The sequence below is a fragment of the Microchirus variegatus genome (assembly GCF_963457635.1).
Source record: "Microchirus variegatus genome assembly, chromosome: 23".
Taxonomy (NCBI): domain Eukaryota; kingdom Metazoa; phylum Chordata; class Actinopteri; order Pleuronectiformes; family Soleidae; genus Microchirus; species Microchirus variegatus.
The window spans coordinates 14,596,380-14,613,173 of NC_139824.1; the positions used below are offsets into that span (position 1 = coordinate 14,596,380).

A 16,794-nucleotide genomic window follows, 5' to 3' on the forward strand; every position below is an offset into this window, starting at 1 on the left:
CAATGCGAGCAGCCTTCCACTTTGAGTCCGTTTGGATCGTACTGTACCAACTCTGTCTGCCATGACCCACATTACAGTGCTTTCCAGTCCAGTTGGTGACACTTCTTGGTTTTTTTTCAAAAGAGGCGACGAGGAAGACGGTAACGATTGGAAAAGTTGCTTTGAGGTTAGATGAGGAATCGAATACATACAAAAAAAGTCAAAAACACCTCACTGCTGATTTCAGTCCAGTAATAACTGATGTCAGCTGCCTGTGTCTTGTACTGACCAGAATAAATGTTATTCATGATTGCGATAATTGTAAATGTGTCAACCTCTAAGGAATCTAAAGTCACTTTACCTTACATTTTTGGTTAGAAAAGCATAAATATTTGTATTGTACACTTAAATGTGATAAGTATAAATCTTAAATAATATCATTTTAAGTCACAATTAGTCACTTGAACCACTTTTGCATTTTACAGTTATAGCACAACTCGGCTCTACTCGGTTTGGTATCAGGAGTGTTTTATGTCTTTTTAACAATCTACAGTTCAACAATATGTTCGGGTTTGATTCCTGTGTCGGACGTCGCGTCCAGTGAATGACCGGCAGTCCGTTGACTCGCTTGGAACCTCGGCAGAACAGGTGCTAAAGAGAAGCACCAGATGCCAGGTACTATCACTATTGAAAAAGCAAAAAAAAACTGACTAGAGCCTAGCTGAGCGATGCTAGTACTGTATAATGGAAAAGTGCCATTGGACTGGATGATGGCAAATGATCAGTCACTCGTGAAATATTAACTATTTTCTTATTTTGGGGTTATCCATTTAATGTAAATTCACAATAATCAACTTATTGTGATTGTCCGTTCTTTCTTAGTTTCTTTTTCAGCCCTTGGAAAAGAGTAAATCTCCCCTGTACTCTTTGTGCAAATGGACTTTGTAATACACATGTAAAAGTTGTTGTTTTTGTGCATCATAAACTGGTCCTCTGAACTGTACGCTCATTAAACTTGCTTATATACAGTATATATAGATCGTATCATATTCTCAGATGACGCTGTGTTTCCGTCGTAAATCCTTTCTATAGGGAGAGACGAACCACCACCACCCCTGGGATTTGTAAATGTGGAACTCAAAGGAAAATAAGTCCCAAGCGGACAGCCGAAATGCATCTCCACCTCACTCGTTGGCTTTGGTCCAGAATGCTTAGAAAACGCATCCTTCCCTTGTTTCTGCCCTCAAGATTTTATCACCAAAAAAACAAACTGTCACAGATTCACCAGATCGGATTAATCAGCGGCGGAAACCTCGACGTTGTAGATGCTTGATGCCACACAAACCTGAGAAAGAGGCAGGATATATTCTCGATGTCGAGCCCCTGTCCCGTTCCTCTGTCTCCTGGCTCTCCACTGACAGCAGCAAAATCACAGAGGAAACAGGAAAGGCCTGAGAAGCTTGGTGTTAGGACGGATATCCTCTTCAGGAGGCGTTCCCCTCCTCCCCTACTTAACTCTCCCTCTTTATCTCTTTTTAACTCATTTAGCTTTCTGTGTGTGGCGTTTAACAGTTTGCCTGAGCTCGGGAGCAAAACTTCTGCGCCTCTGTTTTTGTTGTTGTTTGGTTGTTTTTCATCGGGTAATTCGGCATGTGTTGGCATGGCGACGAGGAGGATGAGGACAGCTCGGAGGTGAAGTGTTCTTGAATTGTTTGTTTGTTTGCTTGGTTTGTGTGTTCCTGTAATAGTAGCCGAGTTGCTGGGAATGATTGCGACCGCGTACCTGGTCGCGTGTGATTCGGCGAGTCTCCAGATCTCAGTCTTTTCGAGTTTCACAGACTGTATAGTTCTGAGTTTAAGCCCATTGAGCAGAAAGCATCTAGTTGGTACATCTGTAGTTCTAAAGCTCATGTTGTCAACAGGTCTGATTTGTTTTGAATATCATACATTTGGCTGAAGATTCTTGTCATTCTTGGCTGCTCTTGTTATAATTGATTACTTTTTTTTGTTGCGTTGCCCCTTTGCTCTACCCCCCAAAAGCATCGACTCAGCCCGTCTATGTCCTTTCACTACAGCCTTATCCTGCTCAGCATCCCTTCCTCTCTTATGTCTGCTTCACTTTCAGTACCTCCTCCGACCAAGTTGAGTGTTTTAGATGTATTTTTATGTAACATTTCACATTTTATTCAAAATTCAAGATGGATTTTTGATTAACCTTTGGATCAGATCTCTCAAAATGTTAAACAAAATGAACAAAAGTATGCTAAGGACCATATTTTCCAATCGGGATGTCCCAAGTATTGGATGTCAGCATTTATTAATACCGAGCAGGTTCTTCATGTAGCCCTCACTGTATGTTGGAGCTTGGTTTTATTGGAGGTAGACCCATGATTTTTATCTCATATTACCTGTGTTTGATATAAATGGTCATATTTTAATACAATGCCTTGTTTCGATCCACTCCAGTTTGCTCTTATCATCTCTGCCTGGTGCACCGGGGCACATCTTGTACACTCTTTGAAATAAAAGTGCCAAGTAGAACCATATAAGGTTCTTCGGCTTGTCCTCATAGGAGAACCCAAAATGTTCCACCTGGAACCCTTAGTGTTACCAAGAACCCTCTTAAAATCCCTTATTCAGAAAAGGGGTTCTCAAAGTGGTTCTTACTTGAACCACCAGTGTTATCAAGAACCCTTGAAAAACAAATGGTTCCAGGTAGAGCCCTTGTAGAAGAACACTTTTGGAACCTTTATTTCTAAGAGTGTAGCATTCTTAGTGAGGACACTCATAGACATTGTGCATTCCCTAGCACCTTAACCTAACCTTAACTTAACCATCGCTACTAAATGCCTTAAGCTAACCCTAACCCTTGTCTTAAACCTCAAAAAAGCCCTTTAAAGTTTTGAGGACCAGCCAGAAAGGTCTCGCAAAGATGGGTTTGAATTTGTCCTCGCATCCTACGGCAGAAAACAAAGCTTCCATCCATCATGGGTAAAATAATCATCCATGATTGATGTCATCCTACAGTGAAGCAGTAACCTTTGCAACCAATGACATCACGGTGAATTTGTGCTCATCCCTTTGCTAAACGTCTGTTCCTCCTGTCCTCACCGTCTCCCTCAGAGTGACCCCGGCGAGCTGTCGGTTCTCGAGCAGCTCGGTCTGGACCAGAATTCGGACTTCTCGGACTCCAGCGTGCAGCAGCTTCTGGACGAGCAGCGCGAAAGGATCCGCAGGGAGATCCGCAAGGAGCTGAAGATCAAGGAAGGAGCGGAGAACCTGCGCAGGGCGACGACTGACAAGAGGAACGCTCAGCAGGTCAGCCGTCGTTATTAGTAAGGTGTTCTCACAGACGTTAGGGATTTGCCAAGAAGACCATTAAGTATATGAGCATATCATTGAAGAACTGGGCTGAAACCCAAAGATTTAACCTCCCTGACAAATCATTAGTCACACAGAAGGCCAGAAAGAAATGATATAATCATAGAGACTTTTGTATCAGTAACCACTGCAGGAAACCAGTTTAATGACCTCCGCCTGGTGAATCAGACGCTGGTATGCTAAGTTCTTTTCCTGTTTGTCTTCACAGAAAGTTGGAACTTTTTAGATGTTTTAGATGTTTCAAACGCAGTCTCAGAGCATAAATTATGAGGCAGGGACAGACAATTTGATATATCAAATGAGGAATATAATGCCAGTAAGTTCCCTTTTTGTAAACAAATCATTGCGCCTACAGAGGCCATTTAAAAGTTCACTCAATTGTTCACTCCTCAACAAATGACATAATAGTATTTACTGTGTATTATATATTATGATTTAAAATACATCTTTTGGAATCCCTGGAAAATAACAACAGGAAATTAAAAGCCAGTTGTTTTTCCTGACAGGTGGACAGTCAGCTACGGTCTTCGAACCGCAAGCTGGACAACCTCCACGCACAGCTGCAGGAGCTGGATGCTCACATTGTGGTGAAGGGAGGAGAGGAGAATAAAGGTATGCCTTTTTTAGAAACGTGCAGTGAATTTAAACAATTAACCAATTTTATGTAAAGGTGTTAAAGGTTAAATGTTGTGGTGGCTCTCAAATCACAAATCATCAACTCTTCTCATTTTCCAGAATATTAACCACGTATATTCTGATTCTATTCTAATTGAAGCTGGGAATAATATCGCCTGGCTGGCATTAAATGAAATTCCCTCTAGAGAATTATCTTTTTGCAGCCATGCACCATGAGACCCTCGTCTTGTCTTTTTATATCATTACAACCTTTTCCTTCCCTCCTCAGACGAGTGTCCTCAGTCTCCCGGGGCGGAGAGTCGAACGTCAGCCCACAAGGAACGCATCGCTGCCCTGGAGAGACAGCTCAACATCGAGCTTAAAGTCAAACAGGGAGTTGAGAACATGATCCCCATCTATGCCAATGGATGTACCAAGGTACAGGGTCTTGATTCTTTCCACACACACATCTATTCTTCTGAGGACACTGCATTGACTTATATTATATATATATATCACCTTATCCATCACCAGTTTGACGCATAACCCTAACTTTAACCGAACCACAATTCAAATCTAAGCCCGAGACTTGAACACTTCCTCAGGACCAGGTTTTTGTCCCCATGAGGGCAACTGGTCCTGACAAGGTCAGTGTTTATGCCTTGAAAAGAGGTAACAAATACAAGCGCACACACACACGCACACTTACACCTGAACAGAGCAGGTGGCTGCTTAGCAACAGCGTGTGTGTTTGTGTGTCATGATCCACAACCTTCTTATTCTGCTGACTTTTCACACACACACACACACACACACACACACCAGCAAACAAACAACCTCACATTTCCCCTTCCACCCCCATTTTATGCCGTATCTGCTTCACCTTGCTCCCACACCTCCACTTCCCTTTGTGTTGTACTGCCTAAGGCCGTGTTGTCCACGCTGGATAATGTGTGCAGTGCATCATGTGACCGCACCTCAGGGAGTTTGTTTGCAACACGTCGTTGTTTACACTGTCATCAGAAATTATTTTGACCGTCTACTTTGTTGTGAAACGCAAGCAGCTTTATGGAAACAAAATAAGCGAGACTTCTAGTTCCACAAAGAGGGCACTTGTGCGTAATTATGAGACTTATTTTAATTTATCAATAAGACAAATTCAAACACTTCTCTCTGAAAGCTGTAGTTTAGTTTAATAAAATAAAATAAAAAAATAAATAAAGCTGCCTGACTACATGTGCCGATAACAGCTGCTGCTGTTTCCTTCACCGTGCAGCTCCAAGTTATCTAGATGCAGACTGGTAATGCTACATTCAAAATGAAATGAAACGGTCTTTATTGTCATTATATATGTCTTTATATATTATATGTGCAACACATAAGAACATCTGAAGACCGTGTCACTTATTTCTGTCCCACACTCACTTTCATTCTGATTGTTTTAGCTTCCCCGTCATCTAATTTGTCTCTTCTTCTGCTCCCGTTTTATTTTTTACAGGATAAGAAGATGTTACAGACGGCCCAGCAGATGCTGCAGGACAGTAAAACCAAGATTGACATAATTCGCATGCAAATCCGTAAGGCTGTGCAGGCCACCGAGCACAATGGCGACCCACAGAGTAAGTCTGAGTGAGTGAGTGGCTGAATGAGCGAGTGTATACACATGAACAGATGGCACTGATGTATAATATAATGTTGTAATACTAAACTGGCACTATAAGGGTAACTCAACATGGAGGCTAATTTTGGATGTAGCATTGACATTTTTTTGTATGACTTATCTTTAAAAAGTATATATATTTATTAAAAAGTATTTATTGCATATATTTTATGTTGTCAGATGTTCAGAGGTGATACTCAATGAACTCCTTGTCATTTCGGGGGCGAGTGATTGAGTTTCTATGAGACAGAGAGTGCACTGGTCCATTATGTTTTACTCTCTGCTGGGAAAAGATTGATGATGGTCACAAGAGCTGGACGGTTGTAGAAGTAAAACCAAGATTTTAATGATGCTGTGTTCCCCTTTGGGTCCATAATGCTTATGACGGAGCTAATGGCTACAAGGAAAGTGGATCTTTTAAGGCCAAGAAGTTAATGGGTATTTGGAAGGAAGGGCTGCTGTGACTTGATATAAATAGTATTATCGATGTAAAAGACCAGCAATTATTTTGCAGCGTAAGAAACCCTATTGATTTTACACATTTTTCACAAAGGCTGTTTATAGCTTACGGGGAACTTTTTAGAGAAAAGTTCAATGTTGGGTCTTCTCGGGGCAGCTGTGTGGAAAAGTCACAGCACTGTTTGTGGAGAAGATGGCAAAAATGTGTGCTTCCAGGCTACATATACACCGGAATCTTCAAATACACTGTATTTACACTACTCACCAATGAGTACATACAAAAATAGGATGACGTAGGTGACAAGGGAGGGAAATGTCTAATAACAAAGATAATATCTCTGCTTCTTGAGATTAGTTCTACAAAAATGTTTCCTACAGCTTCTATAGTGGCTACTTTTTTTTTTTTTTTTTGGCTTCACTCTATCATGCAAAACACACACACACACTGGGTTGGTGTGTGTAGTGTACACAGACAGACAGTCTCCAGGCACCACACCCGGTGGAGGGGTCATCTAGGAGGGTCTGGACTCCAGGCACAACACCTTATTAGGAGATAAAAGCATCCTTATCCCTCCCCCTTTCCTTCCCTTCCCTTCTGCCCCCATCTCATGTAGAGCTCTAAACGGGGTCATAAGACGTAAAAAGGCTTGTTTTTAACCGCTCCTCTTCACATATTTGAAAGTCAAATGCATGTTTTTTTTTTTCAATGCCAGTTATCCTATTTGTCCTTCTCCCTTATCTCACATCTCACGCCTCCTCTCTCCTCGTCTCTGTTGTGATCGTTGCCCACTGTGAGAGTCTGCCTCTGTGCCATTAAAGCTTAAGCGATGGGCTGTAATTGTGCTTTGCGGGGCGCTGCTCTGAGGCTGACCCCGTGTTGTTCCTCATGAGTCAGTGTGTCTTTATCTTTGATCAATTGTGTTTATTTTACTTCAAGCTATTACAGCGGAAAACCAGATGTTTTCCTCTCTCTGACTATTGTGTAATAATGCATAATAAGACCTTTATTTGTGTAGCACCTTTAACGGTTTACAAAGTGCTTTTACATTACATACACACATGTAAACAGTATAAATAAAACAAGGGTTTACTAATCATCCAATAGCCTTCCAACGCCATCAGCAAACACAATGTACCATTAGAACACTGGAAATGGGCCCCTATACACCTATGTACATATTCCATTAAAAATTTGCAGCTAGAATAGTCGTTTACCACATTAACAATGTATAGAGTGTATTTCTGAGTCGTTTAATGTTATAATCATTGAAAAAAAGTGCCTTTTCTGAATGCATTGCATCATTTGCATTGCTTAATATACTATCTTGTGTCTACAGTGATGTTTTTTCTGTCCACCCCACAGGTAACCAGGACGGTGTGGAGCTGCGTATCGAAGAGCTGAGGCATCACTACAGGGTGGAGCACGCTGTCGCCGAAGGGGCGAAAAATGTGCTCAGGCTTCTGGGGGCCAGCAAAGTTCAAGACAAGAAAGCTCTGTCTGAGGTCAGAGAAAAACACAAAAAATAATAGCAATTTCCAAGTTCAGAGAGAACTTCGGAACAAGGGCCTTTCTGCAAGGAGTTTGCATGTTCTCCCTGTGTGTGCGTGGGTTTTCTTCGGGTTCTCCAGCTTCCTTCCACAGTCCAAAAACATGCGATATGGGGATTAGGTGAATTGGTCACTCTAAATTGACCGTAGGTGTGAGAGTGTGAGTGAATGGTTGTTTGTCTCTATATGTGGCCCTGTGATGGACTGGCGAACTGTCCAGGGTGTACACCGCCTATCGCCCTATGTCAGCTGAGATAGGCACAACACCCCCCGTGACCCTCTGGTGGAGGATAAAGCGGTAGATAATGGATGGATGGATGGAAGTTCTGAGAGTAAATTACCAGGCTAATAGTAATCAGAATGAATGACAATTTTAACCTGTTGGTTCTGCAGCGTGGCAGATTGTATCTGCACATCAAAGGGACCAACTTTAATTGCTTAAATTAATCCAAAACTTGTAAAACAGGACAGATTTGACAGGTTTTTCAGGAGCCACGCTGTTGCTAATTCCCATATAACACCTGCTCTGACTGTGCAGGCACAGTCCCGTCTCAGTGAGGCGTCTCAGCGATTGGACCTGCTCAGAGACGCTCTGGACCAGCGCCTGGCCGAGCTGCCGGAGGACCACCCCAAGGCCAGCGTCATCAAAGAGGAACTGGCCCTGGCCTCGTCCCCGGCCTTCAGCACCCGCCACGGTGCCCCCTACCTCCACAACCAGTACAGCACACTCAGCAAACCCTCGCCCCTCACTGGTACGTTATACAAACAGGGCCATACAGCGCAGACAGAAGCAAGCTTAACCCACAGGAACTCGGTGTTAGAGGCACACGGAATTAAATATAAAGAATGTCATAAAACTTCGGTCTTGTGTCTGCAGGAACCCTGCAGGTGCAGCTGCTGGGCTGTGTGGGGATATTAGAGGTGGTGCCAGGTCGCAATAAAGGCACTGCCGTCACGTTGCCCTGCTACAGCCCCGGAGACACGAGGTCTTTCATGAGAGGAAGCAAGGGACTCTACGGACGGAGCGGTTCAGTGAGTGGGAAGACGCCCAGCAAGATGGATGAACTCTCGTGTAAGTGTGTTCATATCTTATTTGTAGGCACTTTTATTAATGATTCTGGTCGGAAATTTAATTATGAGGAGAAAAAATATGCAGATTTTGCAGACGGTAAATGTATGTACTTGTGCACAAAAGTTTGGGGTCACTTAGAAATGTCCTTATTTTTGAAGCAACAGTTCCAGTAAATGAGGAAATTAACTACAAATGTGTGTGTGTGCAGCTGAGGTGAGCGCCGTGCTGAAGCTGGATAACACAGTGGTGGGCCAAACGGCTTGGAAGACGGTGGGAGAACAGGCCTGGGATCAGACCTTTACCGTGGAGCTGGAAAGGGTAAGTACATACAGAGGGTGCATGCGAGTGCCAAAAGGCCCAGTGTGTGACATTAAGAAGGATCTATTTGCAGAAATTGAATATTCTACCCATAAGTAATGTTTGTTCAAGTGTATAATCACTTAAATCGCTTAGAATAAATGATTTATTTGTACTTTGTGAGACCCAGAGAGCAACAGTGGCTTTGGTTATAAGGAGACTTTAATTAGGCTTTTATAGACAACCAACCCTGACAGTCCTTTGAGATACGAGAGACATGAAAAAAGCATCCTCGTTATCTTTAGGTTGTCGTCTGTTGTATTAAAAACAGCAGTCTCACAGTTATGTTTGTTTCTTTTTGAATGAATAGTAGAATCACTGTCGGGTGTCTGTGTGTTTCAGTCGAGGGAGATGGAGATCGCCGTTTACTGGAAAGACTACCGCTCGCTGTGTGCTTTGAAGTACCTGAAACTGGAGGAGTTTTTGGACAACCAGAAACACAGAGTTCAGCTGGAGCTGGAGCCTCAGGGCCTGCTGCTGGCTGAGGTGCACACACACACACACACTCTAACATATACAGAAATGGGGGAAAAAGAACAGATCTACACAGAAGTATCCTCAGATCTCCCTGCATACCCTGCATATATGATATGACACTTCTCTTTAAAGTGTTATAAATACACACACCGATATTCAAATGTACACACACACACACCCCCCCCCCCCCACACACACACACACACATAAATACTGGTTTGAACTTGTGTGGGGTTTTTTTTTTTTTTTTTGCAGGTGACCTTTTTCAACCCAGTGATTGAGAGAGTTCCTCGCCTCCAGAGGCAGAAGAAAGTCTTTTCAAAGCAGCAAGGTGAGCGAGAGGACAGAACAAAGACAAATCACCTGAATTGGCAATTATAACTCTGTGTGTCACACCTGTTTTTCTGCTCCACAAGCAAATTCAAACTGGTTCTATATTAATGAGTTAAAAACAAACAAACATGAGAAGCCAAAGCACCATTACAGGCTCAGGATATAGCGCTGTATTTTATTTTTAAACGGCACCGCCCTCTAGTGGTGAATAATATTAATTCTTCTTAATTCAATTCTATTATTGTAGCATCAATAACAAACAGCACATTGGTGACATAATTGACAAATACATTAAATATAAAGTACAACTAAAAAAAAGTACAAATAATAATAATGATAAAAGTAAATAAATTAAATGAAAATACAGTTCAAACAGGGGCTTTAATAATGACTCAGCAAGGTATTACTTTTTTTGTGATTTCCAAAATCAGAGATTTAAGCAAAGATCTCAATTCCAGGATAAAATTAGGACATTTAGGTATTGATTTTGCACATTTTTGTTTGTGAATAAAGACTTTTGCATCTTGGAAAATAAAAATATGAAAAATAAAAATCATCAGACGTTCAAGAGCGTCATCTTCTGGGTTAACATTGTAGCAAATAACATCTTTAAGGGTAAGAGAGTAGACAGAGTTAGCAGCATCCCAAAAAAATGAGATTCAACATCACTCCAAAACTTCTTCGATATACCTACATTTCCACACAATAATTTCAGTACGTGTATAACTTGAAAAACAAAAGATGAATGCGCTATGTTGAAAGTGACTAAAAACTGGACAAAATAAAATTTGGTAGGGAAATAGTGAGTCGATAGTGAGTGTGAGTGATTGATCTGTGTGTGTGTGTTTCCAGGTAAAGCGTTCCTTCGAGCTCGTCAAATGAATGTAGACATCGGGACGTGGGTGAGGCTGCTCCGGAACGCCATCCCCACCGTCAACAACTCAGGAACCTACAGTCCCAATGCGCACAGTCTAACACTAAACTCTGGGTGAGGCTAACACACACACACACACACACACACACACACACACACACACACACACACACACACACACACACACACACACACACACACACACACACACACACATACACACACTCACAGCAGTCCTTGAACCTAATTCCTTGTGTTTCCTGGCAGAGAGTAAAGCATGCAATGCTTTCTCTGCTCCACGTCTTAACAAACCCTTCTGTGGTTCTCTTCCTGTGTGTTCACTGGTCTCATCCGCATCGCCGTGTTGGTCTGTTTGTGCGTGTCTGTATCTGTGTGTGTGTGTGTGTGTGTGCGTGTGGATTTTTGCAGGGAGATCTCAGTGGAGAAGTTGAGTCTGGACAGCGACTCCCCAATGAGAGGCGATTACAAAAGAGACATGGACATGCACACTCCGGTGAGACGGACAGAGACAGAGGACACCCAAGAAATGGGGGAGGTGTGTGTGTGCTTGTGTGTGTGTGAGACATAATCTAAACTTCAGATTATGTTTACTACAAGTAGGGTCACCAACTATTGTCACCTTTGTGTACCAAAGTTTGTCTGTCCAAACATGGCGCCCTCAGTTAAAACTAAAGTACATATTGGAGGCTTATTCTAAGGCTATAATAGGTTTAGGTGTAGGGCGATTATACTCTTATACAAACATACTACATGTTATTGTATTAGATTTCTGCCAATAATGCCTCCTGGCTCTTTATAGAGGAATAGAAAGGAAAGAATTAGCGAATGTTCCGTCCTTCACTTTTGTCACGTTGTCTCATCTCAGTCTTTGCATGTTTCCTCTGTGTCTCTTCCCTTGCTTGCTTGTCCCCCCCTTCATCATCAGGACCGTCTGCCCGTCATTGAGCCTTTCTCCCCCCCAGACCTCACCACAGAGTGCCCTGTCCAAACCCCGTCTGTTAGCAGGTACACCTCCTACACACACACACACACATGCACAATGTCACAATCTGCAAATAAGATTCGATGTAGTCTTCCGGTTGCCTTGAGATTCCCAACTTCTATGACGCTAGGACAGTTTTAAGGATGATAGCTGTCAATCACGCAGGTTCCCACTCATATGTGCTGTGTTCTAGCATTTATTTCCTTCTGAATGGGAACATAATTCACAAAACTGACATCAAGTTCTATTGAACAAGACTGGAAACTATTAACTTAATAACTTAACATAATAAACCAAATGAGAAGACAGAACGGTGGCTAACTGCTACTTCTGTCCTGCTTCCTGGGCTTCACTTTTCAAAAAAGAAGGCTACGTCCATTTTTATGTACAGTCTACGGTCACAGTGTGTATATATTTGCCTCAATTCCAGCATATATATATATGTATGTATATACATTTTATAAAAATTGTATCTGTATATTCTTGACTGTATAATTTTAATGCAAGTCATTTTTACAGTCGTTGTTTTGTCAATTTTCACCATTACTTTTTCCCAGTCTGTTCATGTGATTGTGTCGTGTTGTGTGTGTCTGTCTCTCCAGTAAACAGAGAAAAGGTCCTCTGTCTCTCCAGGACTTCAGGCTGATTGCTGTGTTGGGCAGAGGACACTTTGGAAAGGTATAATTCACAATAGGGACATTTTTTTATAATTATTTTATTGGAGATCTTGGACTAATATATTTAGAACAGAACATTCTAAATATGAGAAGGTGTTCATCATGTCATTTAGTGCCTGTATTTGTGAACATATCAAACACCCTTCCTTCCTTTTATTGTAAAACTTGACACTTGATGGCTGTAGGTGCTGTAATACATAGAAGCCATAACATATACAATATATAAGAAAGGTATTTTTGAATATGCCTTCGGTTTCACCTCCCCAGGTTCTGTACAAGCACAGCTGAGTTTCAGCCGCTTGTGTTTTATGCATCTCTTAGGTCTTATTATCAGAGTACAAGACAACAGGCACGACGTACGCCATTAAAGCCCTGAAGAAAGGTGACATCATCTCCAGGGATGAGGTGGAAAGGTATGCGTCTATTGTTTTCACTTGGGGGGGGATTAGGTTAGTTGGACGCTTTCTAATTATACGTAAATGTGTCTGATCCTTTCTCTAGTCTGATGTGCGAGAAGCGCATCTTTGAGACCGTCAACTTGTCGCACCATCCCTTCCTGGTCAACCTGTTCGCGTGTTTCCAGACGCCAGAGCATGTGTGCTTCGTCATGGAGTACACGGCGGGAGGCGACCTGATGATGCACATCCACACGGACGTCTTCACGGAGCCACGGGCCGTGTATGTTAACACATGAACATGTTAAATGGAGACTTTTTTTTTTAAGCGTTTGTATGTTACTGTTTGAAACAGCCAAGCTCCTACACACAGGTCCATATTGTGTTAATAGAAGAAAATTGATTTTAAGTTGGTTCAAAAACTTGATACACCCTGAAAAAGCTTGTTAATTTGTTCTGATAAATAAAATTTGATGTAGTTGTAGCGGTAGCAGCAGTAGTAGCAGTAGTAGAAGCAGTAGTAGAAGCAGTAGTAGTAGTAGCAGTAGCAGTAGCAATAGAATAGTAGCGGTAGTGGTAGTAGTAGTAGTAGTAGTAGTAGTAGTAGTAGCAGCAGTAGCTATAGTAGCAGTAGTAGCAGTAGCAGTAGTATTAGCAGCAGTAGTTGTAGTAGTAGCAGCAGCAGTAGTAGCAATTGAATAGTAGTAGTAGTAGCAGCAGTAGCTATAGTAGCAGTAGTAGCAGTAGCAATAGCAGTAGTTGTAGTAGCAGCAGTAGTAGTAGTAGCAGTTGCACTAGTAGTAGTAGCAGTTGCACTAGTAGTAGTTTCAGTAGTAGTAACAGTAGTAGCTGTAGTAGTAGTTGCAGTAGTAGTAGTAGCAATAGCAGTAGCAGCAGTAAGGGGTCGTACCTATGTTCCCCGGGTCCTATGTTCCCCGTTTTTCCAAAAAAAGGTCCACTTTGTATGTGACAGGGGAACATAGGACCCTTTTTTTGAAAAAGGGTAGGGTTAGGATTAGGGTTAGAGAAAGGGTCCTATGTTACCCGGTCACATACAAAGCGGGGAACATAGGACCAGGGGAACATAGGACCCGGGGGAACATAGATACGGACCCCAGCAGTAATAGCAGCAGTAGTAGTTGCAGTAGTAGTAGCATTAGCAGCAGCAGTAGTAGTAGTAGCATTAGCAGCAGTAGTAGTAGTAACATTAGCAGCAGTAGTAGTAGCAATAGCAGTAGTAGCAGCAGCAGTAATAGTAGCAGTAGTAGTATTGGCACTGTGGTAATATTTGTTCTACAGATACAGAAGCAGTGTTGTTCAGCGTCACACACAGAGCAGAATCACAACTGTGGAAACAGCTGGCGAGCAGCTGTTCGTGTCCTCAGACAGTCTGTATTTCTGTATTTCCTGTATTTCCTGTAGCTGTGTCATTATGTCTCTTTGGTTCTGTTTTAACTTCAGGTTTTACGCCGCCTGCGTGGTTCTTGGGCTTCAGTTCCTTCATGACCACAAGATTGTGTACAGGTGAGTGGAACGGAACCCACAGAAAAACCACTCGAGTGAAATCTATTCCCTTGAAAAACCCCAAACGTAGTCAATCATTGTTTGTGTTAAATAATCGACTTTCCTTCCTTCCTTCCTTCTTTTCCAGAGACCTCAAACTTGACAACCTGCTGCTAGACACAGATGGTTATGTGAAGATTGCTGATTTTGGACTGTGTAAAGAAGGAATGGGTTTTGGGGACCGAACCAGCACGTTCTGTGGGACTCCAGAGTTTTTAGCCCCAGAAGTCCTAACAGATACCTCGTACACCAGAGCAGTGGACTGGTGGGGACTCGGGGTCCTCATCTATGAGATGTTGGTGGGGGAGGTAAGAAGTTATTCCGTCTTTACAATAATCTCTGTATACATCACATTTGTTTACACACTGATTTGTTGGATTTAAATGTGCTTCTGCGTGTCTCTGTGTGCAGTCTCCTTTCCCAGGAGACGATGAGGAGGAGGTGTTTGACAGCATCGTGAACGATGAAGTCCGGTACCCGCGATTCCTCTCCACCGAGGCGATTGGCATCATGAGAAGGGTGAGATTATGAACGCACAGCACTTATACAATGCATGAAACACTAAATACTTTAATATTTGACTCTGACATGCTCGACATGTTCAATATATTTCTTATCCCTCGGTGTGTGTTGTCATGAAACAGCTACTTAGAAGGAATCCAGAGAGGAGGCTGGGCTCTGGTGAGAAAGATGCAGAGGAGGTGAAGAAGCAGCCCTTTTTCAGAGTAAGTGAATAATTTATTCCTCCCTGCTTTTTGTGAGAATGCTCAGCTATATATGACGGGAAAGAAAATGTTAACATTCACAACTTTTTTTTTACTCGTTTCTGCGCTTGTTTGCTCCGTCTTCTTCCAGAACGTAGACTGGGAGGCTTTGCTGCAAAGGAAGGTCCCCCCTCCTTTCGTTCCCTCAATCGGCGGCAAAGAGGACGTCAGCAATTTTGACGAGGAGTTCACCGCCGAACTTGCGACCCTCACGCCGCCGCGCGAGCCCCGCGTTCTCACGCGCAAAGACCAGGACAGCTTTCGGGACTTCGACTACGTCTCTGACCTCTGCTAGTGGACCGTTTGGCCTCGCAGGTCCGACAGTATCCGCCGACTGTTCTTATCTGCCATTAATTACACTGTGAATGAATGTGGCGAGACCGAGAGGAGACGCTGGTCTGTGTCTCGTGTGTGTGTGTGTGAAGGGTTTTAAAGATTAAGAAACTGAGGAAATAAAAGCTGGGGCAGATACGACGACGGGGTTCAACCGCAAATGAAGGATGAACACAAACCCTCATCGCTCCAGTGACTTGTGTGCCTCCTCAAATACTCTTTTTGCGTCGTCACCTGAGGCGAGGACGAGGGCGTCTGGAGGCCGATCACTGTGGCCTCTCGTATACCAATGCCTTACATTTTTACTTGTTGTGTTTTATCCAGAGGAAAGTGGCGTATTTTTGTGTGTGTGTTGAAGAGATATAACAACGTGCTGTAGAAATACTGTACTGAAACATTTTTACGATGATGATGATGATGATGATGATCAGTCAGGCCGATTGATGAATCTAGACGTATTCTAAGTTAATTAAGGGGTAAACAACCACTGACTTATAGTGGACCTTTCATGGGGGTGTCTACAAACCACTTTTTTTTATAATATGTGCTGCTTTGGTTTTTATCCGTCTGTGACACAATTCTACATTTTCCACGAGTCATAGTTAATGACTATCATGTAGTTAATGTGTATGTGTTTTCTTTAGTTTTTTATCAGTAAAGATGTGTAGCACACACACACACAACCATCAGCATCAAAGCTATGTGGCGAGCGCGTTATCTTAATAGTTTTTAAAAAATGAAAGGAAAAGAAACCGAACGCTAACGCTTGAGAAACAAGGATGAGATATGTGTCATTTCTTCTGTGATATGTGATACATGAAGTAATTACAGCAGACTTCAAGCTCACCGTTCAGTGTCTGTTTTTAAGTGTTAAATTTTACCCATCATTGTGATGAAAAATCATCTTGTGAAGCCGACATATCTTAGCAATGTTTTCAAAATTGGGATGGCGGTACGTGCAGACTCCGATCGTCCCTGTGTCAGCTCCTATGGGAGGATAAAGCGGTAGAAAATGGATGTCTTAGTCTTGTCATGAAGCTGGTGTAGATTTGACCTCTTTTTTGTGTATGACGTGAGACCATGAGACTTTATTTTATAAAGAAAATCTGGGCTAAACCTATTAAGTCATTCATTCAAGCACAAACACTGGAAAGAGGCGTCAATATAGTGGCAACACCTCATAATGCATTTCACTAAAACAAAAACCTGATTATTTGAAGTACATTTGTAGTGATGGATCAATGTTCAGTGGAAGCACGGTGTGATATTATCAATTATATTAATAATCTTAAGAGTACAAGAAA

The 16,794-nt window shown here is 42.4% G+C and overlaps 1 protein-coding gene across 1 annotated transcript in view; it reads left to right on the plus strand.

The window, feature by feature from the left end:
- pkn1a (protein kinase N1a) overlaps window positions 1-15,484 on the plus strand; it is a 31,919-nt gene extending 16,435 nt beyond the window's left edge. Inside the window, exons 2-22 of the mRNA XM_083909600.1 lie at window positions 3,103-3,297; window positions 3,867-3,972; window positions 4,265-4,413; window positions 5,474-5,594; window positions 7,458-7,597; window positions 8,181-8,394; window positions 8,520-8,714; window positions 8,923-9,032; window positions 9,414-9,557; window positions 9,804-9,879; window positions 10,734-10,869; window positions 11,185-11,269; window positions 11,702-11,781; window positions 12,361-12,436; window positions 12,757-12,848; window positions 12,937-13,113; window positions 14,292-14,354; window positions 14,482-14,701; window positions 14,805-14,912; window positions 15,038-15,118; window positions 15,249-15,484. Of these exons, the coding sequence (XP_083765726.1) occupies window positions 3,103-3,297; window positions 3,867-3,972; window positions 4,265-4,413; window positions 5,474-5,594; window positions 7,458-7,597; window positions 8,181-8,394; window positions 8,520-8,714; window positions 8,923-9,032; window positions 9,414-9,557; window positions 9,804-9,879; window positions 10,734-10,869; window positions 11,185-11,269; window positions 11,702-11,781; window positions 12,361-12,436; window positions 12,757-12,848; window positions 12,937-13,113; window positions 14,292-14,354; window positions 14,482-14,701; window positions 14,805-14,912; window positions 15,038-15,118; window positions 15,249-15,452 (2,772 nt within the window). The 3' untranslated portion in view covers window positions 15,453-15,484. The remainder of the gene's footprint in view (window positions 1-3,102; window positions 3,298-3,866; window positions 3,973-4,264; window positions 4,414-5,473; window positions 5,595-7,457; window positions 7,598-8,180; window positions 8,395-8,519; window positions 8,715-8,922; window positions 9,033-9,413; window positions 9,558-9,803; window positions 9,880-10,733; window positions 10,870-11,184; window positions 11,270-11,701; window positions 11,782-12,360; window positions 12,437-12,756; window positions 12,849-12,936; window positions 13,114-14,291; window positions 14,355-14,481; window positions 14,702-14,804; window positions 14,913-15,037; window positions 15,119-15,248) is intronic.
- Window positions 15,485-16,794: the final 1,310 nt, after the last annotated feature.